This window comes from Scardinius erythrophthalmus (assembly GCF_964197995.2).
Source record: "Scardinius erythrophthalmus genome assembly, chromosome: 2".
Taxonomy (NCBI): Eukaryota; Metazoa; Chordata; class Actinopteri; order Cypriniformes; family Leuciscidae; genus Scardinius; species Scardinius erythrophthalmus.
This window is the reverse complement of record NC_138222.1, coordinates 55341831-55366887: the sequence shown is the minus strand read 5'-3', so window position 1 is coordinate 55366887 and position 25057 is coordinate 55341831. Positions and strand designations below refer to the sequence as shown.

The 25057-nt window shown below is 37.9% G+C and overlaps 1 protein-coding gene and 1 long non-coding RNA gene across 3 annotated transcripts in view; both read left to right on the top strand.

Moving 5' to 3' along the window:
- Window positions 1-4054: 4054 nt before the first annotated feature.
- The window catches only part of znf638 (zinc finger protein 638), a 34207-nt gene continuing 13204 nt past the window's right edge, over window positions 4055-25057 (top strand). The window contains exons 1-2 of one of the 2 annotated variants that reach the window (XM_081359774.1): window positions 4055-4309; window positions 23328-24756. In XM_081359774.1, the coding sequence (XP_081215900.1) occupies window positions 4188-4309; window positions 23328-24756 (1551 nt within the window). In that variant the 5' untranslated portion in view covers window positions 4055-4187. Of the gene's footprint in view, window positions 4310-20740; window positions 20840-23327; window positions 24757-25057 lie in introns of those variants that run through there. The other variant, XM_081359775.1, reaches the window with a different exon arrangement.
- On the top strand, window positions 12216-13564 carry LOC308687326. The gene is made up of 3 exons (XR_014029728.1): window positions 12216-12354; window positions 13005-13089; window positions 13424-13564. It is a non-coding gene; the product is annotated as an uncharacterized lncRNA (long non-coding RNA).

The window sequence follows — 25057 nt, the reverse complement described above, 5'->3', positions numbered from 1 at the left end:
AAAAACACACAGAAGAGCTGCTACTGGCACTTTAACATTAAACTTTTGAAAGATAAAGAGTTCTGTGAAACTTTTAAGCTTTTTTGGGAAGCATGGCAAACAGAAAAGAGTCTTTTTGGAAATATAATACAGTGGTGGGAAGTGGGTAAAGTGCACATAAGAGATTTCTCTCAGAAATTTTCTGCTTATTCTTCTGTAGTTTTAAAAAATACTTTAAAGTGCCTTGAAAAAGAGATTGTTGATATAGAAATGGAAATGACTGTTAATGATGATGTTAATTTAAAAGAATGTTGGACTGAAAAGAAAGATCATTTAAGTTTAATTCTGGATGAACGGGTTAAAGGAGCTCTAATAAGAAGCCGTTATTTAACCCTGAAGGACATGGATGCTCCTACTACTTTCTTTTTTAATTTAGAGCGTAAAGTGGGTCAGCAGAAATTGATGCTGTCATTGAAGGACAATAATGGACATGTTACTTCAGACCCACAGAAGATGCGAAAGCTTGCTGTTGAGTTTTACTCCAATTTGTACGCTGCTGAAATATCTGATGAACATTGCAGAAGAGAGCTGCTAAAGGACTTACCGGTGTTATCTCAAGATAATAAAGAGATATTAGAGACTGATATCTCCTTTGAGGAGATCTCTCTGGCTGTAAAGGGTCTCTCTTCAGGCAAGAGTCCTGGCTTGGATGGACTACCGGCCGAGTTTTATAAATCATTTTGGACAATAATTGGAGATGATTATTTTGAAGTCCTTCAGAAATGTTTTAGTGAAGGTGTTCTTCCAACTAGCTGTCAACGGGCTGTTTTATCATTGCTCCCGAAAAAAGGAGATTTAACACTTTTAAAGAATTGGAGACCTGTGGCAATTTTGTGTACAGAATATAAAATTTTGTCTAAGGTTCTTGCAAATAGATTAAATAATGTGTTGTATGAAGTGGTACACAAGGATCAGTCGTATTGTGTTAAAAATAGATCAATCATGGATAATCTTCATTTAATCAGGGATGTTGTTGATTATGCTTATTGTAAAGATGTCAATATGGGTCTGTTGTCTCTGGATCAAGAAAAGGCCTTTGACAGGGTTGACCATGGTTTTCTGTTTGACACTCTTAACGCTTTTGGTTTTGGGGAAAAATTTATTTCAAGGATTAAACTTTTATATGCCGAAGCGACATGTATGATCAAAATGGGTGGTGGATTGAGTATCCCTGTTAATGTTAAAAGAGGAATCAGACAAGGTTGTCCAATTTCGGGCCAATTATACAGCATTGTAATTGAACCTTTGTTAGTTAAAATGAGAAGAGAGTTAAAGGGCCTACAGGTCAACACCCTAAACTGTTCTGTTAAACTCTCTGCCTATGCTGATGACGTCACAGTTATTATCAGAGATCAAAGTGACATTCGGGTGCTTAAACAGGCATTAGAGTTTTATGGAAAAGCCGCATCAGCAGTAGTTAACTGGGGAAAGAGTGATGCTTTATGGTGTGGTAGTGAGGTTAAAGGTCCAAATCTTCCTGGCGGATTACAGTGGGGAAGTGAAGGGTTTAAATATTTAGGAGTGTTTTTGGGAAAAGACGAGTTTAAGAAAAAAAATTGGGAGGGCCTCTTGGAGAAAGTGTGTGCAAAGTTGTCTCGATGGAAATGGTTGCTACCCCAGTTGTCATATAGGGGGAGGGTCCTAATATGCAACAATTTGGTTGCTTCTTCACTTTGGCATAGAATGACAATACTTGAACCTCCTGAGGATCTAGTGCGAGGAATACAAAAGCGACTAGTGGATTTTTTCTGGTCGGGACAGCACTGGCTGAAGGCGGCGGTACTGTATCTACCCAGAGAAGAAGGAGGCCAGGGGTTGGTGGATATCAGAGCGAGACTCAGGACATTCAGAATGCAGACGGCACAAAGACTGCTCTATGGAGTGGACGTGAGCTGGGCTGAAGTAGCCTGTGCCCTCCTAAGACGAGCTGGAAACATGGGGCTGGACCGCCATTTGTTCTTGATGGACTTTGACAAACTGAATTTAAGTGGGCTGAGTGTCTTTTACAGATCAATTTTAAAGTCATGGACACTTTTTAAGTTTTCACGGAGTGCAGACAGCACAGAAAAATTATGGCTGAAGGAGGAACCACTTTTCTTCAATTCTGAATTGGAATCAGATGTTTTTAAATCAGACACTTTCAGAAAAGCCATGTGGGCTGCAAATATGACAAAGATTGGACATTTAAAAGATAAAAAAAGTTGGATAAGCCCTGAAAATTTTGCTTCAAAACTTGGAATAAAATCAGTCAGGATGGCACAAAATATGTTGACTCAGATTATAGAGTCTCTGCCTCAGGACTATCGACAGGCAATGGAGACTTCTGATGAAGAGGCTGATAACTGTGATTTTCCAGAATTGTTTTTCTCAGCAAAGACTGGTACATGGCAAGAAAAGGAGGGCTGCTTATTGACTTTTAAGATACCTTATTTGGCCGGTTTTGCCGATGCTGATAAGAAAGCCATTTACACTATGTGTGTGAAAGTGTGGTATCTTAATACACTGCAGAGTGTCAGCGAGTCCAAATGGCTGGAGGTTCTGGGGCCAGGTGAATCCCCCAAAGGACGCTGGAGGTCCCTGTATAAGCTACCCATTGAGAAACGGTCTGGAGACCTTCAATGGAGAGTAGTGCACGGGATTATAGCTACAAACAGACACAGAGCACACCTTGATCCAGAGGTAGGGGTGGGTTGTCCATTTTGTAGTGAGGAAGAGACTGTTTTTCATTTGTTCTTAAAGTGTGAAAGGCTTCAATCCTTATTTTGTATCTTAGAAGAGTGGGTTAAAAAATTAGGGGGAGTTTTTACTCCAGTACTTTTTATTTATGGACCAAAGTATATTAAAAGTAGGAGGGAAGAACATGTTCTGTTAAATTTTCTTTTTGGTCAGGCAAAATTGGCGATATGGTTATCAAGAAAACATCGCTTGATCGATGCTGGGTCAACTGATGTTGTGTCTGTTTTAAAAGGGTTATTAAAATCTCGTATTAAAATTGAGTTTACATATTATAAATTGGTCAATGATATGGAGATGTTTAAAGGTAAATGGGCTGTAAATCATTGTATTTGTGATGTTGATGTTGATGAGTGTTTACTGTTTAATATTTAAAAAAAAAAAAAAAAAAAAAAAACATACATGATGTATGTATAAATGTACTGTAAGTAGGCACAAAAGTTTTTGAATTGATGTTGTTATTATGATTATTTAATAAGGCTCTTATGTATTTATTGAATGATTAAAGAAGACCTAAAAAGTCAAAAAGTCTCTCTCTCTCTCTCTCTCTCTCTCTCTCTCTCTCTCTCTCTCTCTCTCTCTCTCTCTCTCTCTCTCTCTCTCTCTCTCTCTCTCTCTCTCTCTCTCTCTCTCTCTCTCTCTCTCTCTCTCTCTCTCTCTCTCTCTCTCTCTCTCTCTCTCTCTTTTCCCCCTCTAGATCTCTCTTTTCTCCCCTCCCTACAGACGTCCGGCATGTGACACTGTGGTTCAGCTACACCAGCTGACTGATCCGGCTGGCAGAAACTGTGTGGCTTGAAATCCCAGGACACCCTTAGCAATCCCAGTCTGATCTTTAATAGCTGTCAGAGAAGACAACTAGGATGGAGAAGCCGTTACTAAAGTTTTTCTGTTTCTGACTCTTTCCTTTTTTAGGAGTATTTGCAGCATATGAAAGTGTGTTTTTGTTAACGGGCTTGATTTTCTCAACATTTTTGGTGAAGATGTATACGATGTATGTCAAATGAAAATCTTCTAGCTCTGGTATCATCTTTCGGACGGTTTGATTATTTTGGCACAACTTTTTTGCCTTTTTGTGACCTGTTAATCTCAGCGCTTATTAATTACCCCTGCACCAGATAACTTGTGTAGCAACAATTCCCTGTTTGCAACTCCAGGTACGGATCAGCAACAAATTCATCATCCTAAGACCATCCGCAACAACCAGCATCCCATCATGTGTTGATTCCTCATCAATGTCCTTCAACTATAATCATTTAGACACTTTTCCATCCATCTGAAACCTTTGTGAATCTCAGACTCTGAATTCCTGTGGGTTGGTTTATTTGTGGATTTTAAGGTCTCTTTGTGGCCCAGAGCAGGTGTGAGTGCTACAGGAGCACATTTGCCCTCCGTTCAGCTTTTCTGGGGCAGAAGACATGGTAAAGAGCAATAAGAAGCTAAATTCCCAAGATGGCGCAACAAATGCTATCATAAGTAACAATGTCAACAAACAGGTCAATAGCCTGGCTCTCTTCTCCCAGCCAAATGCCCCAAATAGGTAAGTGGAGATGTGTTTTAAAACCAACTTTTTATTCTGATTCTGGATCAGTAGTGGTTTATTTCACGGTAGGAGCCGATCAAGATTCAGCAATTAAGTGCTATTTGTGTCTAAAAATGTGGCTTGAAACTTTGGACCTGAAACATAGAGAAAAAAGAAATGTTAAAAAAAGTAATTTGTGTTTTCTCCCATCTTATGCTGTTTAATTCGCTAACATGTCTTGGATGTGAGATTTGTTGCAGTTTGTGCCACGCTCATGTGCCTGTTTTTTGTTATGTCTTGTCCTAATCTTTATATGTTAACATGAATCGATTGACTTTCTAAAAATACAAGGTAGAAGAACTTTATAAATCGGTTTCAGAGATAATTTCCCTACACTGAAGAAAAAAAAAACTTAAAATCCGTAAAACGAGGTAAATTCACTCAAAGAGCAGAACTTTATAAATATCGAGGCTTGTTTTCAGAGATTGTATCTTTCATACAAGTGTATTTTGTCTTGATTTTTTCACTTACTTTTCAAATATAAAAAAGTTCAATAGTTTTTCCAGTGCGGTAGAACAAAATACACTTTTATTCAAGATACAATCCATAAAAACAAGTCATAATGTCTCATGCAGTTATTCAGTTGCATGTTCAGTATATATATATATATATATATATATATATATATATATATATATATACACACATCTATTCAAGTATATGATTTTCTACTGTGTAGTTCTACGAAAAGAATTAGCATTAACATGAATATGATTTAAGTAAAGGGTTTTTTGGCAATGCCACATCAAATCAAAACATGTTTGTGCTGGTAAAGGCATCTATAATCATAGACTAGTCACGTCTGGTTTCATTCCTTTTGTGTGAGTCAGTATCCCCTGATGGCAATAGTCTAATTATATAATCCATGTTGTATTAATTTATAATGGTCCTTAGACCAACTAGCATGAAAAAATAAGCTCAAGGGTTTGGTTTTCCGCTGCCTGCGGGGAACAGCAGCTGTTGTGTCTGCAGTTTGCTATGCAAAGGAATGTCATTATCATGTATAAAATATACTCTTGAACTCTTGAACCAACATGAGTTTTTACCCCTGTACTATAATGCCAAAGTCAGCATGGTAATTGTTTTAATATATATCCAGTACACTAAAAATTATTAATAGTGACTTTTTTTTTTTAAATAAATTATTTTGCCATGTACGTAATTGGAGACATATTTAAGACACCTCCACCCCCCAATACTCTCTACCCCCAGATGAGGACATGAAAGGTTTCTCTGTTTTCTTGCGAGCTTCATAACTTTACATTTGCAGCCTGGCTTCATTCTCTTGATCACATGATAGAGGATACTGTTGCTTACTTCATGTCACATTCCTCTCATCACTCAGCCCAGATTAACACTGGTTCAGATATTATTACACATACAGGATCTCCCACATTAAACTGACTGAAAGATGCAATCCAAACAGAACAAGAATCAACATTATTCTGTTACTATTGTAGGTTTAATTTAAAGCAGTATTTGCCATGACTTCTTATAAAAGTACAATGATTACGGACTGATTGTTGCTTTGGTATGTTCTCCTTTGTCCCGACTGAGCTGGTTGATGTAACCTCTCCCCCTGATCTGTGGATGAAAGGATTTTGTTGTTCTCTCTCCAATTCACATCCTCTTCTCCTCCCTTATTCCTCACACTAACAATGAATCTTCCTCTGCTGTCTGGGACAGCACTGCTCTAACAATAACTGACTCTGATGCTCTAAAGATGAGCAAACTATCATGTTTTTATTAATAAAAGATGAACAGATAACTATGGAGCCCCTAAAGGGAAATGGTGGTGGGGAAAAAAATTAGATGGGAGAAAAAATATTAAAGACCCCCTGCGGTGAAAATCAAGTTTTTAATGTTGTTTATATGTCTATGGGGTGTTTTTAATATGCTTTAAGACAAACCATGTGCAAATTCATCAGTCAGCACCATTGCTGAGTATTTTCTCCTTAAAACAGAAGTGAACCAAATTCAGTCTAAAATTTGCAGTTTTGAAATCACTGGTGTTTCTGACATCACAAACATAACCAATCCCGTCAGGTTATCTTCTATTTTCTGTTGATATGAAAAATTGTGTACATCTAGCAATATAGTGGGTGAATTATGTATGATGTATATTAGTTCAGAGTGTTTCTAAGGATACTGATTGTTAAAAGGCAGCTGTCTCTGAGATGGCGAAAGGGAACATGGTTTGTGTAACATTAGCAACACATTATTAGCTGTTTGATAAAAGTCAAGCCAAAGGCTAATCATTTTAATTACCATTGTGCGTCTGACATAGAGAGCGATACATAAAACGCATTACGATTCTGATACATCGACTTGTAGACGAGCCTGTATAATTCACTCTTCCTCTTCTACTGAATCAGTTTCTGGTTCAAATATATGACTGAAATAAACTAATATTTCCACTTGCCATTGTGTAGCGTTTTCTACAGTAAATTTAGACGAGTGGATCATGTATTCTGAGCTGGTGTGAGTGAGTGGAGGCGGGGACTAATTTACATATTCATGGTTCCACGTATACTAAATGAAACAAGGGTGTAGAGTCACATTCAAACTATTTTAAGGCATGAAGACATTATTTTCACAGGAAAAAGCATTTAAATATGTCATTTGATGATTAAAGATGAGTTTTAAGGGATAAAATTATTGACTACATCTAAGTCAATGCTTTTGTTTCCCCAAGAAATTTTGAACCTTTTGAGTTCTTTGCCAGCGAATGCAAAGTTTTTCAGGGGAACAAAAAGGTTCTGCGAGGGAATGGGAAAGCATTGCACACAAAAGCCTTCTCAAGTAAAAGTATCTTGATTTAAGAATGTTTTGATGTTTGTACTATCAACAATACAAAAATACTAAGTCGAAAAATAATTTTTGCAGTGTCCAGGGGACAATTAATAAACGTTAAATAGACAGTCAGTGTTTGAGCATGAGACATAGTGAAAATACGTGGTAATAACTACATGAAATATATGAAATGAACCAGACTGTTTAAATGACAATCCAACTGGTAAAGGACTATATAAATGAAATTAGACTCTTCCCACAATTACATCGTTAATGCATAACCAAAAGTTGACCAACTAATAAAGTAATCTCAAAACTAATGATTTAGCCAACTTCCATCCCTCCCTCCCTCCTCCATCCACCCCTACCCTCCCCTCCATCCCTCCATCCATCCATCTCTCCCTCCCTTCTTCCATCCATTTATCCATCAATCTATCCATGTCTCCATCCATCCATCCTTCCCTCCCTTCTACCATCCCTCCATCCATTCTCTATACTAGCTTTATCCTTTGTAGGACAAAAAGTGTTGCAGCATGTGATTTAGAAAAAAATTACAGCACACTTAATAACAAAAATGTGCTGAATAAGTGCTTTAGCAAAAATACTAGCTTCATATTTCTACTTTTAAAGTTTTTAAGGTCCTTGGCCTGTGTACTTTCATTGTAATTGCATTACTGTGACATGTAACTGTAACTTACAATTACACACAGCACTGTGTGGAAGCTTGTTGTTGCTAATCTGCGAGCTGGGCTTTTGACATTGACATTTGCACATAATAGTCGTGTGGGACTGCAGAGAGACTGTCTGGAAAAGCCCACAGTGTGTCCGCTGTGGTATTCTTGTAAATTCCAGCGCCTCCATTACTCTGATATAGACTGATATGCCATTTCCACCCCCACATAGGCTATTACAAATGCCATTCTGTAAAATCATGTTTTAATTTTAAAATCATCATTTGTAAAATCATATTTTTCAATTGTCACTGTCCTCATCTTCGTAATCACAATCGTTGCTGAAATATCATCATTAACCTCTACATTCTCAATGTCATCATTATGCTCATCAAAAACTGCATTTTCGTCATACGCGCCTTGCGAGCAAACTAATTATGTATTTAAAGAGATATTCATGACATATTCACAAAGCACACGAGGCATAGGACACAATGTCTTCTTGCTGTCTGTCTGGTTCGCAGTAACACAACATGCTGCTCGCTCCAAATAGACCCTTGAGCTGAAGGGCCAGTCATGTCAAGCAGCTGAATGCAAACCGAATAAAACGGCGACACACGACACATTGCATTCATAAATTCAGCACATAGCAAAGGGTCATGACTTAAAAGATGGTGAGCTAAACCATGCTGAATGATGACCTTCACTGCATAAACCAATCAGACACCTGCTAGCGGACTATCATTTCAAAGTTATGATGAAATTTAAGCAAAGGAATCTTCTAAAAACAATTACGTGGACTGTTGTATTTTAGAAGGCGACAATCTGCTGTAGCCTCCTAATTGAGTCCTGTGATATGGCCTGATAACGCTGTAGTGATGATCCCATGGCTTGATGAAAGTCTGAATGCAATCTGAAACAGATTTATGACTCTGGTTTGTTTGTTCTGGAAGTAGTCACAGCCACAGGCTTATGCCATTGATTGAACGTTGACAAAATAAATACCAGGAGATTATGGTTTCATTCCCCCTCCTCTCCCTCTCGCAATTGCTTTCCTCTATGTGTACTTCGAAATGGCATAAAAATGGCCAAACAACCCTACTTTGAACTAAATAGCCAAATCTACAGACCTCACACATAAACTCAGACCTTTGTGGTGTCCGAAAATAGTGCATGCTTTTAAAACTGGAGATTTATGAGGCAGTAACACCAATTAATCTTGTGTAATCCAAATTAGATCTTGAATCAACAATGGCTTTCATCAGGCTGCTAAAAAAAAGACACTATTTAAAGTGACTACCATTTACAAGTTATATGGATACTAATATCTATTTTATTATATTATAATAATGTAATTATATTATAATGGATAATATTAATCCATTTGTAATCCATTTGTAATCCAACAACAGTTCAATAAATAAGTTGATATTGTGATATATTTTACACACAATATTGTCTGTTTCCGCTCAGTTTTTCCAATGAAAATATTACATATAAAGCCAGAGCAGAACTGTTGTGCGTCTCTGAGCAACACACAGCGGTTTCGCCTCTGAATGAATTCGCATTTTGATCGGAGCAATCGGCTGAACCAATTATTCAATGGCCTATTCTTAAAGAGAGCCATTAGGTGTGTTCGACTTCCGCTGCACAGACCGATTGGAGTATGACATCAAAACTTGCGAACTATGCTATCTCTATCTCTAGGAACATTTAGTATCCTGCTCCTTTTTTGTGAAGGGCGATGATATCTTCTCTTAACTTTTTGGACCATTCTTTTGACTTAGCCATATTTCTAACATGCAGTCAAATGTGACACCCAACCAGGGATGGAAATTAACTTTTTTGTCCACCGGCCACTGTGGCTGGTGGATTTCAAAATCTACCAGCCACTGAATGTTTTTACCAGCCACTTTCTTGTTTTTAACCGACAATGTGTAACTGCATGTGAAAATTAATACTACAAGATCTACTATACTCAAGCAGTTTATTTAATCTCAAGTCTCAATTAAATACTGACATTCTCTCTTTCTCTCTTATACACACACACCATGAACTGATATACATTTCATTAAATGAGTAGGGAAGATTAAACATTTGGATGATTTGTGGTCTTTTATGGCTTCCAGTTAGGGCTGCACGATTATGACAAAAATCATATTTGTCGATTATTCCCTTGAAATTGTAATAACGATTATTAATTACGATTATCATAATTCACATTGAATGATGTTTTGAATAGTTTGGCCATGGAACCCACATTTCCCCATGGTCATCAAGCTGCGACCCACCTTTTTAGGAATTATGTAGGCCTATTATAATACATTTGTTTACACAAAAATTGTTGACACACACAAGTTCTGTCCCCCTTAACATAATAAAATATAAGAATATGACTAATACTGATAAATAAACAGTATAGGCCTACAAGGTTAAGCTATTAAATAGCAGTCTCAAACTAGTTTTTGTTAATACAATCTTGGTATGAGCCACCACAGTCATATAAAAATATAGAAAAAACCAACAAGTGGCATTTTGAGGTTATGGAAACAACAGTTTGGCTACCATGGTGATACACAATACTTACAAGAACTGTTAAAGAAACATGGAAGCTGCTTCTGATAAATAGAATGAACATCATACCTGCATGCAAAACACATGACGTACCAATAATCTGATTTATTTGTATTTTACTTTTATTTCGTTACTTACTAATTTACGACGTTGCATGCTCGTATTTCTTTTGCGCTTTAGTGAAGTGATACAGCGCGCGCCGGCGCATTTGCGCGTGCAATTAAAGAGTGCAGGCTACGAGCACAGTGTAACGCTGACAGGACATGAAATTTCGTTTTTCTGAGATGAGATTTTTTTTTCGTTACAAGTTATGAAAATAACGATAGAATAATGACACTGACATATAGCCTGACACCATCTCGTCTGACCGCAGATACTGAATCTGGACAACGCGGGTTTTTTATATAGTGAAGCGATATACAGCGCGCTCCACCGCATTTGCGCTTGCAATTGAAGAGTGCGCGCTACTGCAATATAGCGGCTGAGAGGACAGGAAAGTCCGTTTTTCTGAAGTGAGTTCATGTTTTCTTTGCAGACCTCTTAACGCCTGCGATGTAACGCCACATTTTTTTTGAAGGGTGTGCCTCTTCTAAAAGTGTCCGCCGTCCGGGTGAAACAGTATGCTATTTTTATTTACCCGCCACGGTGGCCGGTAGGTGAAGAGAGTTTACCCGCCACAACACAAAATCACCCGCATTTGGCTGGTGGCGGGTGCTAATTTCCATCCCTGCACCCAACAAACCTAGCCAGTTCAGATATTTCATGTGTTCTAGCTCAGGCACACCTGGTGCAACTAATGAAGCCCTTGATTAGTTGCATCAGGTGTGCTTTAGACAACATCTGTTTTGCAGATGTGTGCTGTTGTGAGGGATTCTATAAAAGGGGAATGAGTATATATATACAGTGTGTGTATATATATATAACTGAAGAGAAATATGGGATACGAGACAGAAAGCCTGAACAGACTATTCCAACCTTGGCATGATTTATTGGCAGAATTAGATGTGTTAATCATAGTCTCCTGGGTCTCCTGGTACTAGTTGTTATCAGAAACTGAATACTAGAAAGTTTAATTTGGTTCCTATTCACCTTTGACAGAGTGACATTACTTTGTCACAACAACAACCTTACAAAAACAATCATACTAAAAACATATTCACATACACATTAATATTTTATATCATGATCAGCATATCTGTTCTTAGCACATGTTGCCTTGACCTTGGCTATTGGCCTTGGTTCAGTTTTAAAGCCATAAGGACCTTAGATGGGCAGTAGAGGATATCTATATCTGGGCCCCTTAACAAGATTTATGGGTTCCTCCTTCAGAAAGGTTACATATGTTTTTGGATATGTTTTATGGGCATGCATGGTTTACAGTGATTGTGTGTGTGTGTGTGTGTGTGTGTGTGTGTGTGTGTGTGTGTGTGTGTGTGTGTGTGTGTGTGTGTGTGTGTGTGTGTGTGTGTGTGTGTGTGTGTGTGTGTGTGTGTGTGTGTGTGTGTTTTGCAGGCTTCCAGCCCCAACAATTGCACATGTAAGTGTAGTATACATGTTCTCATAGTACAGTAACCAGCCTCCCAATATTTAAGACCTGAGAAACTAAAGCCCTAAACGGGCTACACAAGTAAGTGCACTGTAAAAAGGTTTTCAAGCAGTATTTCATCCAATTAATAATTTGTCTTTCAATTCAGTTTACCATTATTTGTTTTATTTTTCAAATAATATTTTTTTCGTTCAAAACATAGTTAAATATAAACATTTTTCATTAAGAGCTCAAATAAGAAATATTTGTTTCGACGAATGTACAATTTCAAGGTTACACACAGGATTGCGCATGGGCATTAAACACAAATCTTCTCGACGACCACGACCAGTCAGCAGACCGATGTAACCGCTCTTCTACGTTCCGTGGATCACTTTGCTGCTCCAGAGAGAATCAGATTTCATCGCGGATAAACTAAAGTAAGTGAAGCAAACAACCATTTAAATGTGCTGCTGTATATTCTGTACAAGACATGTTGCTCTGCCGAATTTATCTGGTAGATATCGTTATGTAACTTACATTAGTTTAAAAATGTGTTAGCTAGCTTAGTTTACACTAGGCAAGTTAACGTTAATGTGTCGACGTTAATTCCTGACCGATTGCAAAAGGGAACATATACGTTTACCCCTGGCTTATTTTGATTTTACAATGATAAGAATGACGTTCTCTGATTAAAACCGTAGAAACCTGATCAACAACTAGGAGCTCAGCTAACGTTAACTTACATGTAAAAGGACTGGCGTTCACTTGTGATTAATGGTAACGTTAACTAACACTTATGACTGTCGACACTCACAATGGTCAGCTATTTATGGATTGTATGCTTTTTATTTATGGAAGTATTGCTCCATTGGCGCCAATCGGTTGATGTCAGTTGGTTTTCAAAAAAGTGTAGTACTAGCCAGAGGACACTGGGGGCAGACATTTTTTTCGTGGCGTTAGTAATAGGATTGACACACTATTGAATCATATATTGTAATGATTATTATATCAACTGATAACGTATATTGTGCTAAAGTTTGTTGACCATAATGTACCCTCATGCCAAATTTGTACTATCTTGATGCAGGATACTGACACACCGCTACAAAGAGCACTTAAATATCTCATCCTTTATGGGAGAAACAGTGGAGGACCTCATCAAAGATTTCCTGGTAAGGCCAGATTACTTTAGAGATGTGAAAACGCTAGATATGGCTGTCCACTTCAAAATTAGCCATCAGACTATGTTCAGATATATGTCTGAAAACAGTCTGAAGGCTAATTTCAAATATAGAAACAATTAAGTTACTTTCAGCTAAAATCAGAGTCCCATGTGCTGGAAAGTTTGTGCAACTTATATTTATGTCAACAACAAATTGGAGTAAATTTTATAATTAGTTATAAGTATTAGTATTATGTAAACTAATTTGGGGGGAAACCCAAGTGGTATTGATTCCTTATTCTTTTTTTTTCTTTTTCTTTTCTCCTTCCTAAATTCTTTTCCAGGTGTTGGAGAAGGAAGAGGCTGAAAAAACTCTTCAGCAGAAACCATGGAAATCTTTGTCATCAGAGATGCACAAGCTGTATACCCACAAACATTGAAATCATACTTGAGGGTCAAGAGGTTCTGAGGGACTTGCCGTCTGTCGCAAATGTTGAAAATCTGACACGAAATTGTGGATGTGTGGAAGTAATGTATATAATAATTCAATAAATATCGATTTAATGAAAATTATGTGTCTTTTTTATTTGATTTTGGACAAGATTAATTAATGTTCCTTAATGGGAAATATGTTTTATTGGATCCATATCTTTTTGTTTGTTTAAAATAAATAATTTCTATTAACTTGTATTTCTAAAAATGAGAAATATTGTATTATTAAATCAATATCTATTTAATTGGAGAAAACAAATAATTTCTAATACATATTTATTAAATGAGATTTTTTGTTTTGATTAAATCTATATATTTTTGTTTAGATCAAAAATAGAATTTAAATTAATTGATTTTTTTCAACAAGAAAAATATGCTTTGTGCCAAGTGTTATAAAATAGTTTTCATTGACATAGAAAATATTGGTAAGGGCAAGTTATTTATTTTTCATTGGCTCAAGTTATAAAATATAGATGTGAACCATTACCCTAAAATTTTTTAATTGGATGAATGAAAATCTTTTATCAGTGTGTACATGAACGTATTTGATCAAAAATACAGTAAAAACAGCAATATTGTGAAGTATTATGACAATTGAATATATTTAAAAATGTAATTTATTCCTGTGATGCGAAAGCTGAATTTTTAGCATCATTACTCCAGTCTTCAGTGTCACATGATCCTTCAGAAATCATTCAGAAATCACATGATTTGGTGCTCAAAAAATGTTTCATATAATCAATGTGCTGTTTAATATTTTTGTGGATACATTTTTTTCCTGGATTATTTGATCAATAGAAAGTGTAAAAACAGCATTTTTTTAAAATAGAAAACTTTTGTAACAATTTAAACGTCTTTACTGTCACTTTTGATCAATTTAATGCATCCTTGCTGAATACATTTTTTAATTTCTTTAAAAAAAATCTTATTGACAAAATAATTGTAATGCAACCCCATAAATTCATAAACACACCTTTTCTGGAATACAATGTCACATGATGCAAAGTATGTAGTTTTCAATACTTTCTCATTGATGCTTTCAAGACTACGAATTCATTTTTGTGAGTGACCTCATCTGTATATCTGCTAGATAATATTATCTTGATGACAAATCAGCAGAATTTGCAACATATAAATAACATTTGCCAGGCATAAAAATGGATGTACAAGATGTCCAGTGAACATTTTCGGAAACAATGTGGCACTGTCCCAAAAGGCCAAGTGACAGTTCCGTCAACTAGCCAGAAACTCTCTTGAACCCTGTGAAAGGTAATTCAGAGAAGCAATGCTGATTTAAAGGGTGTCATGTCAACACAGCCAGACCCAAACCTCAAGAGCAAATACAGGGTGTTCACAGATTACCTGTTGGACTATGGCTCACGTACTTACAGGAACTACTGTTAAATCAATCAACCTAAAATGGAATTTGATCTATCTGATATTATTCAATATCAAAAAACAGAGATTTTATACAAACCACCATAGATGGAAAAATTACCAAACACATTAACTAAAACAGATTTTGGAAGAAAAGGAGTTAGATGAGGACAGCTGAAATGAGGAACGAGCAGTTTTCAGTTACAGCAGAAAAGATTGTGAACATATCTGAGGACTCTGTTACCACAAAACGCCTCGCCAGCACAATTCTGAGATCACGGGTGTGGTAGAAGGTTAAAGGGGTTGTGTTTGCATGAGGGTGTGTAAGTGTTTATCCGTGTGTGTCTGTACTCTGAAATAGATGGTGCCGAGGTGCTGAAAGAACTCATTTCAGATGGGATGATGAAACCAGAGCCCACTAGAATGAAGCTTTCATTACGGAAACATTAGCCAGCACATTTGAGCCAAGCAGTAGTCACCCATAGGAATCATGCCTTGACAGGGTGTTCTTTCAGATTCAACACCAATCCAAAACATTAACATTAATTAGACCATAATATAGAGGTACCCGACACTGCAAAAAATAATCCTGTTAAATTCATGTAAAAACAGCAGCTGTGGTTGTCGGAAATTCACTGTAAAAAATTTAAATGATAAGGTGACCATGTTTCATGTCCAACGGGATGGTATATTATGCCTGTATGTTTTACAAATCAAATCCAAATATATCATTAGTTCATATAATGTTAATTAGGCTACATAAAAATTCTGCTTTCTACCTTACAGATATTACAGGGGTACAATAGAAAGCCACACAATGAATCAGAGTTCACTGCATGTGGTCTGACCACAAAACATGGCTAAAAGCCATGCATAGACAGTGCACAAAACAGTGCAATTAATGAACATTAATATTCTTACATGTACAGCCATACAAAGGTCTGCAAAGTTATAAAGCACAAAGTCACTACAAAGGCGATTCTTCTCTATATCACTGTGTCACTGTTCCTGAACTCCCTGAAACGCCTCCATTGTAGTCGTGAGTTTTCTTCCGGAAACTAACACACAATATTCCTCATTTAAATAATTCCTGTCCAAGGCATACACAGAATAAAGGGGCGGGCCCTGGTTGAGTTAGTTGTTGAAACTGGTGGTTATGGTAAGGGGCGTGACATTTAAGAAACACGATTTAAGTGGTTGACCACAACACACTGATCAAGCCGACCAATCAGAGCACATTGCGCTTTTCAGAAGGAGGGGCTTTATAGAGACTAACTAATCAGAGGCTGCATCCGAAAGCACATACTTTACAACTATATGGTAGGGGGAAAAAAGTATGTGAAAAAAGGAGTATGTCCAAATTCACAGTAATCGTAAAAAGTAGGCAAAAAGTACACGGATGACCTAATTTCGGATTCTGAAGTGCACATGTCCATATGTGCACTTCAGAATCCGAAATTAGGTCATCCTTGTACTTTTGTACTTTTGTACCGTGTACCTTTACTGTCCCATGAGGCCACAGGAGAGGATTTGTGACTGACAGTGAAGCGACATACTGACGCTGGTAGATCACATGATAAAGACAACATGGCAAATGCAGTACGTCCAGATTACATTCATCCTACACACACTCATCCTATACAGAACGTACTTTTTAGTCGGTCATGAAGTAATAACTTTAAATTTAAAATAAGTACCTACTCAAGAGAGTATGCGATTTCAGATGCAGCCAGAGCGTTACTGACAGACTGGGAAGAGAGGTGCTGCAACACTGTAAAATATGTGAAAAATACGGTGTTTTTATAACATTCAAGCATGAAAACCTATTCTAGCAGAGCTCAAAAACAAAATCAAGACTTTTTAAATGGCATAATAGATCCTTAATATAATAAACAGAATGCACAATATATAATCTGAATTATTCTTTGATCTGACACTTAACCTAGATGTCTAAAATAAGACCCAGCGGGTTACATGCAAACTGAAAATACTCGTAGCCTGAGCTCCATCTGCCATGAGGACATGATGTTATCGTGACCTTTTGAGAACTGAAGGGCTCCTGTGAGAGTTTGTCCTGTAGCGCTGAGTGTTTGGTATTCCCCCAAGCCCTGGGGGGCATTTATTCTTGTTATATTTAATTAGTTATCTGTTAACGGGACCCCTCACTGTCCACATAATTTTTCCTGCCAGACAAGGACAAATGGTGCCATGCCAGCTGCCGATAATGTAGCTACAGCTAGTGCAAGTACTACAATAATGCTTGAAGGGGAAGGGATGAAAAGGGCGAACAGTTTATCTAAGTCCCGTGCAAATGACACCTATCATCATGTCTCTTTTTCTTTCCGTCGCTCCTGTCTGAGTGTTTGTAACGCGGCCAGCTTTCTATCTCTCTCTCTTTGTGTCCAAACTGTTATTGATTGAAATTGGCCTCTGGTGCTTAAATGAATTTGGTCTGTCACTATGCTGGACCTGGACATAAACCAGAGTCAGTGAGAAGGATATGGAGACGAAAAGAGGGAGAGAGGAAAACTGAGATGAGCAATAGGACTAGAAGTGAGTGTGAAAGTATTATTCTATTCTGTGTCTTTCACTGCAATTAACTGTTCAGGACTTTGTTTCCCAAAAGCATTATAAGCCTAAATAGACCGTAGAAACCATTTGCATCAAATTGGTAAACACAGCTCAGGCTTGACCTTCTGGTTAACCGAGTTCTGCCCATGTGGTCAAGTACAGTAAATATTCAGGGTGTAGGTATGGGCTTGCCAAGTTTATGGAAAGGAACAAAAATCGAATAATGTTAATTTTATGGCAATATGGTAAAAAAAAATGGCATAATGATCAAACTTGTTAGCCACCGTTCAAGTATAGTAGTAATTATAAGCCAAGTATAAGATCCCACCCTCCCTTCAGAGCGTCTCCACAGCCACGCCTCCTTCAAAACACATGAACGCACAGCAGAGTCTGCAAAGAGTCACGAGATGAGAGACGGCGTTAAATTACCTCATGTCTCAAAGCACATAACATTACAATAATAAGGAACATAAACAACTTACAGAGATCTAGTTGTACCACCTGATTGCTGTAGATTCATTTCGGATTCATTGTTGTTAGCGTTGACATAGAAACGCAAAATATGAGTCCTAGTATAACGTTACAGGTTTCCATCTCTTCCAAATTACAGCAGTTATGGCGTGAATACAGTATAAGCTTGTTGTTTTGGTTCACGAGGAACTGTAAAAGGTGCCTTTTTCGGTTGTGCTGCACGGTGACTGACGTCTGTCTAAAGGCTCCGATACTTCAAGCGAAATCAAAGAACGAACTGATGTGATGCCATTTCGAACAAAAGCAGGCCAAAACGAAATTCATCTGGAGTTTGTTTTGGGAGTTCTCAAAAGCTTGTAAAATAGAATGAAACATGAGCATGAAACGCGCTGATGGAGTGTAAGGTCTGCACGAGCAGGTGCGCGGAGGTATGGAAATACATACGTTGACAGGCAAGTAGGACATCTTATCATTGCATTTGGTCCGAACGCAATGATTGGATGAACATTTTATGGTCCTATGCCTTCCACAGACGATATATACATTCAATACATTTAGACCACTTAACTTAGTGATTGCTATTAGGATCTGAAGCGACTTTCAATCAGCAGAACAAAAAATGTTTCTGGAACAAATCACCTACCCTGCCTTTCAGTGTGACATGATCCTTCAAAAATCATTCGTATATGCTGATTTGCTGCTCAAGAAACATTTCTTATTAATATCAATGTTAAAAACATTTTTCGCTGCTTAATATTTTTGAGAAAACCGTGACCTCTTTTTTTCAGGATTATTTTAGGAATACGAGGTTTGAAAGAACAAAAAAAATTTTGTAACAATGTAAAAGTCTTTACTGTCACTTTAAATCAATGTAATGTGTCCTTGCAAAAGAAAAGTGTTGTTGTTTTTAAACCTTACTGATCCCAGTCGTTTGAATAATAGTGTATACTATCCACCAGAAAGGAAGATGCATGAAAAACAGGTTCAGTGATTTATCAGATATGTCAGCCTGTTGGGGCTTACTGTATGCATTAGGTGTTTTACATGATGTTTGACGTTGTCAGCCACATAACACAGCTTCTCTGGGTCACTTAATGGAGCCTGATCTGCAATATGATGCACAGAGAGGGATCAGGGGGTTTCCTCATAACCTAAAAATACAACACAAAACAAACTTGTTTGGATAAAGCAGTCAGATTCCATTAAAGCTAATGGCTTTCTATGAAAGATATGAAAGTGATTAAAATAAGATTTGATCTAGGCTATATCTCAGATAAGACCTATATGAGCTTAAACTCTTTAAAGGGATAGTTCACCCAAAAATGAAAATTATGTCACCCTCATGTTGCTCTAAACCCCTTAAGACTTTCATTCATCTTCAGAACACAAATGAAGACCTTTTAGATGAAATCTGAGAGCTTTCTGTCTTTCCATTGACAGCTATGCACTTCAAATAGTTTATAAAGAGATCAGTAAACTAGGCTTAATCCATATAATTTAGCGGTTTAGTCTAATTTTTCTGAGGAGACATGATCGCTTTATATGATGAACAGATTAATTTAGGCTTTTATTCACATGTAAACATTAGTAAACTCACACAAGCATGTCCCGCCTGTGTGAGAACCAATGAGATTCATTCTCGTGTTAAGCAGCACATTTGAGCTAAGTTAATTAATGACAGAATTTTCATTTTTGGGTGAACTATCCCTTTAACATTAACATTAAAGAAGCATTTACAATAAACTGAGCTAGAAATATTCACAAAACATTGTTCATTAATATCACTAAATGTTTGGGAAAGGCTAAAAATAATGTGGTACATGATGACATCATCAGGGTTAAATAAAGTTGTCACTAGCCAGTCTGAAGACTGAGCCAGAACACTTGGCATAAAATTTCACCTAAAGCGAATAACAGCTCTCTTGTTACTCTTTGAGTCATGACATTACCAGCATCCCAAACCAATCTCTTTCTCATGATCACAACTAAATTACAAGTTACAAAAGCATAAAATCAACAATGAAGACAATGCAATGCTTTTTGAAAATCATCATGGTAATACATCATTGATTTACTAAATGTCTTATTAACAAGAACGTAATTTGAATGAAAGAACGAAAGTAATAAAAATCTCAATATTAGTTTGAATACATTTTCTTTCAAAAGCTGCGGTGAGACAGTCGATGTGTGATAGAAAGATCGGTTCAGCTGCAGAAATGTGAGAGAGACATTGATGTGCCAAAATCTCTGACCTTGTGACAAGGATTAGATGTCAAGAACATCAACATGCAGCAACTCAGAGTCTGAACTTCAGAATATCAGATTATGACTGGCCCAAATCTAAGCCTACTCAGGAACTTAAGTTTCAGGTGCTTTGTCACACTAAATGTGAACCATGGCGTTTGTAGTTTGTAGGCCTACACTGTTATGGCGTGATGTTTTAACCATAGACAGTAAAAGGTTTTAACAACTAGCCTACTCTTTGCCTGAGCCAGCAGAGTCTCGAAAATGAAAACACTGCCATCTCCTGGATATCCTTGAAGGAAAGGACCCCCTCTCTGCTGTTTACGAGAAACGGCATAAAACCTGTCTCTCTTTTCCTAGGATGCAAAAAAGGTTCACCCTTTCCGCGAAATAATAAGTCTGTAGCCTACGTATTACTGAAAGTTTGATAGTTTTCCGTATCACAAGGGTTCTGGTTCGATTGGTTTTCCTGACTATATGTATTGCTCTACAACTCGTCGATCGACTAGTCACGTCTGAGACTCAAACCGACCGTCCTCTGAAATCGGAGCGTTTTCTTCATCGGACGCATTTCCATCGTAAGATTTTACATATTAAAATACGAGGTATGTTACTGTGGTGCATTGCAATAGTGTTCTATAGCGCTTGTAGTGTAAATGTGGCGATTTCTTTGTCGAATAAAGTGCTTGTTGCTCTGTAAAATGACGACGCCGACGAAGAGCGAGGTAAACGAGACTCATGGCGAAGCTGCAGAGCCCGAGGCCTGCACAGATCCAGTTGATTTCACTACCGATCTGCCCATCAGGTCACCCATATTGCGTATTTCGTGCATTTAAACATCGCTTTCATTTTTGTATGAGATCCACTGGTCACAAAAACATCACGCAAACACCTCATCCAGACTATAACGCCATTGAAATGATCGACGGTTGATCTTGCGGTGTCGTAATGGGAGCGTTATAGTTACGCTTCACGGTCGATCGGTCAGCTGGTCAGTCTCATCACAAATACGTGTTTTTTGCAGTTTGACATGATTTAGTTGTGCTCCATGTGCTTCAGTTTTGCTACCTTGGGAACTGAAGCAGATGCTGGGTGGGTTATAACATCGTCTTGTGTTTGTGTATTTCTTCAAAATGCCCCTAAAATGGCTCTGTCTAGTGTCCGCTGTCCAGTGGTTGTCATTTAATACAGATGAAACCTAGGCCTGCTATCAGAAATGGCTGCTGTTCAGTGGACATTTTGTGTTCAGTCGCTGGATGGCGGCCTCACGTCTGAGACTTTTTTTTAATTGTTTTTTGCAGTAAATATTTTTCTTTAAAACACTTCCTACTGAGTCATGACAGTAAATGCAATGCAAAACCCAGTCTTATTGGTTTTCAAATGCATGGTGGTTAATACCTTTTTTAATGTTCATTCAAATTCTGATATTGAGACCAATATCTTTAAAGTTTTGTATAAGAAAGTTTGGAATTAATCAGTTAAATCAGAAGAATACTGAAATCAAAATTGACCTCATTTATTTAATTCTCATTGTGCATGTTAGAGCACGTTATTCAGGAGAGAAATGTGTTCATAATATCTTTCGTTTTGACTGACATCTGCACTGTTTTGATATTGTTTTAGGCTACTTTTAACACAACAGTGTAAATCCATGATGAAATGGAAATATACATATTCTTCCATCTTATGACAGATATCAAAGAGTAACAGATTGTTGAGAAAAAAAATGTAGGGCTGGGACACTTTGACTGGATTTTGAGATGTGGGCATTGGACAAAAAATGGATGCAGTTTATAGGGATAGTTCACCCAAAATGAAAGTTTTGTCATCATTTACTCACCTTCATGTTGTTACAAACCTGTATGAGTTTCTTTCTTCTCAACTCAGAAGATATTTAAAGAGAATATTAAAGAATGTTGGTAACCCAGAAGTCAAGCATTACCGTCAACTGTCTGGGTTACCAACATTCTTTAAATTTCTATACTTTTAATGCATGCCTGCAGGGACAGGGCTTAAGCAGACTAAATGATTAGAGAATTTATTTTGATTAAAGATTAAGGTAAAAAAAAATAGCCTATATATATCAAAGCATAAGATAAATGACACGCATTTGAAAAATAGATATGGTAAACTTTTGTTTCATGCCGACTTTATTGCCTGTTAAGGTTACGCCAATTATGGCCATTAAGGACAGGTTTTTTTTTTGGAATATAATTATGTCCTGCCCTACAATTTTTATTTTTAACTTAGAAAAAAATGTGATATTATGGAAGATAAATGCCGTTTCTTGTTGACTTTAACACTTTCATTTGATTGACATTTTCACTATATGAAAAAAAATATTGAGGTTGATAGGATAAGATGAATTGTAGGGCTTCACCATTCACATCTTTGCTTTACTTTGTGTACTGCGTTTCCCAAAAGCACCATAAGCCTAAGTAGATTGTAGAAATCTTTTGGAAAAAACAGCCCTTGTTCACTTAGAATTTGTTGTTGTATTGAGAATTGTTTTAGTGCAGCAGCTCTTTAGTTTATTTTACAGCAGTAGATTCTTTTAGTCTCTTTATTTTCTCATTAAACTGTTCACGAAGATGAATCACCCTAGTGTGATCTTTGTTTACATGGATGGACAGTATTGACCGTTCAGACTCCCAAGTTTTATTTTAAAAAGCCAGCATTGACATTAAAAAAAGCTCAAGATATTGCTCACGGTATTCATAATATATATTTGTCTAATATCTATGAATTAACAGTCTGACCTATCATGTTGTCCTGTCTTAAGGCATGTCTGTCCCTCCCTGTACATATCCAGGCCAAAAAAAGAAAGAAAACCACTAAAACTCCTGCATGAATGTTGTGTAAAGATACTCTAAAGCTGTGATATTATTTTCTTTTGTCTGTCTTGTCCTTTTTTGCTTGCTGTTTTCTTCTTCAGTGAAGACATGGAAACCTGTTTTAATCCCTTGAAGATGGAGATTTGAGAGTGTGACAGAAGGGGAAAATGGTTGCAGCCGTTTTGCAGTTTCTGTGTGAGGACGTGAAGACGACAAGCCAATAACACTTTCTGTGTGTTTTTTCCCCTAATTTTTCCAGCTTTTCATTGTTCTTGGAAAGTTTTGTGCCCCCTGTTGCAAATTCCCTGAGACATTTTGGGAGTCTGCCAGTCTTAGGCCCCATCTCCCTCCAGTTGGCACAGATAAAGACTCAGTTGGCACTGCACCAGCTGAATGCAATTGCTGGCACAAGCGTCACTCCGTCTGCAATTGCAACACCTGCTTTGACCTTGCTCAACTTGCTTAAGGTCACCATGTCGCATCCATTGTATAATCCCCGTGGAGGGCTGTTCCCCAGCACTCAGAGACCCGTTGTGCCCGGCCAGTATGGTCTTGGGTCACAGCCTCGAATGGAGCTGGGGGCAGCCCGTCTTGGCCCAGGTTCAATGTCCGGTTCTCGTGGGGGATTGGTCAACCAGCCCTTCTCTCTAGGACAACGGCAGCAACAGATTTCCCCAGATCTTGAAGCCGCCATTGACCAGAACCTTCGGGGAGCCCGCGAGGAAGTGCGCCTTCTCACTCAAATGCTCCAGCAACCCAAAAAAGTAGATCCCCGCATGAGAAAGGACACAAGGGATGACGTGCTTTCCTCCGGAGGGAACATCTTTTCAGGGTCTTCGAGATCTGATGAGGTGGACTGGTCCATATACCAAGGCCCCAGCAAGCTCTTCGGATCGTCAAGCTTGGATCGTCCTTCCAGTTCCTCACAGCTGTTCCAGTCTTCAGGTTTTGGCGGAGGATCAAGCGGTTTGGACAGCCAACCTCCACCAGAACAGCGGCCTTCACGTTACACCTCTGAAAGTGCCAGCAGCATCCTAGCCAGCTTTGGACTCTCCAATGAGGACCTTGAGCTTCTAAGTCACTATCCAGATGATCAGCTGACTCCTGACAACCTACCGTTTATTTTGCGGGACATCCGTATGCGTAAAGTGAAAAGGGACGTTGATGCGAGATCTCAAGTCATTGACTATGGACATTCTAGCAAATTTGGCTACCCCGAGGAGAGCGCGGATGGCTATGCAAGTGAACAACGCCTGCCTAAAGAGTCACCAAAGTATGCGAGGGAGGTCTCTAAACCACCCTTCAGTGGCATGGACATCACAAAGCATCCTCAGCCGTGCCAGCCAGCTCCAGTCCCCGTTCCAAAGCTTCAGAAACCTCCACCAGTAGATCCAAGACTCGTGAAGACGATCCCAGTGAGACCATCTGCATCCCAGACTGTTCTGCCACCCCCCAGTCGACCTCCTGCGCAGATGCCGCCTCAACTTGGGCTTCTTCCAATGATGGCCATGGACAGTATCTCTGGTGGTCCGAATGCCAACTGGATCCCGTTCCTTTCGCCTCCAATCAACGTGCCCACCACCAAGAGGCTTCCGACTCCTACCATGATGAATGATTACTCAGCAGCTACTCCAAGAATCTTTCCTCATACATGCTCTCTATGTAACATTGAATGTGTCCAGATTAAGGTGAGTATCTTCTTACCCAGTAGTGCCTCATTTGAAAGATGTTTGCATTATTTTGCATTATTCGGTGTATGTAAAGGGTCTCGATTGCTGTTTAATTAATTTCGATGTGTTGGTGAACTTTGAGCTAAAACTGTACTAAATCTTAATCTGAAATAAAATATCAGAAACCTATAATGAAATTTTAATGTTTGTTAACTTCAGTTGCTCAATAATTGTGCAGTTCATTGTGGGTAAAAAAAAAAAAAAAAGCCAATAAGCTGATGTAAGTAGAGTAGATAATACAACTGGTAAACCATGGCTA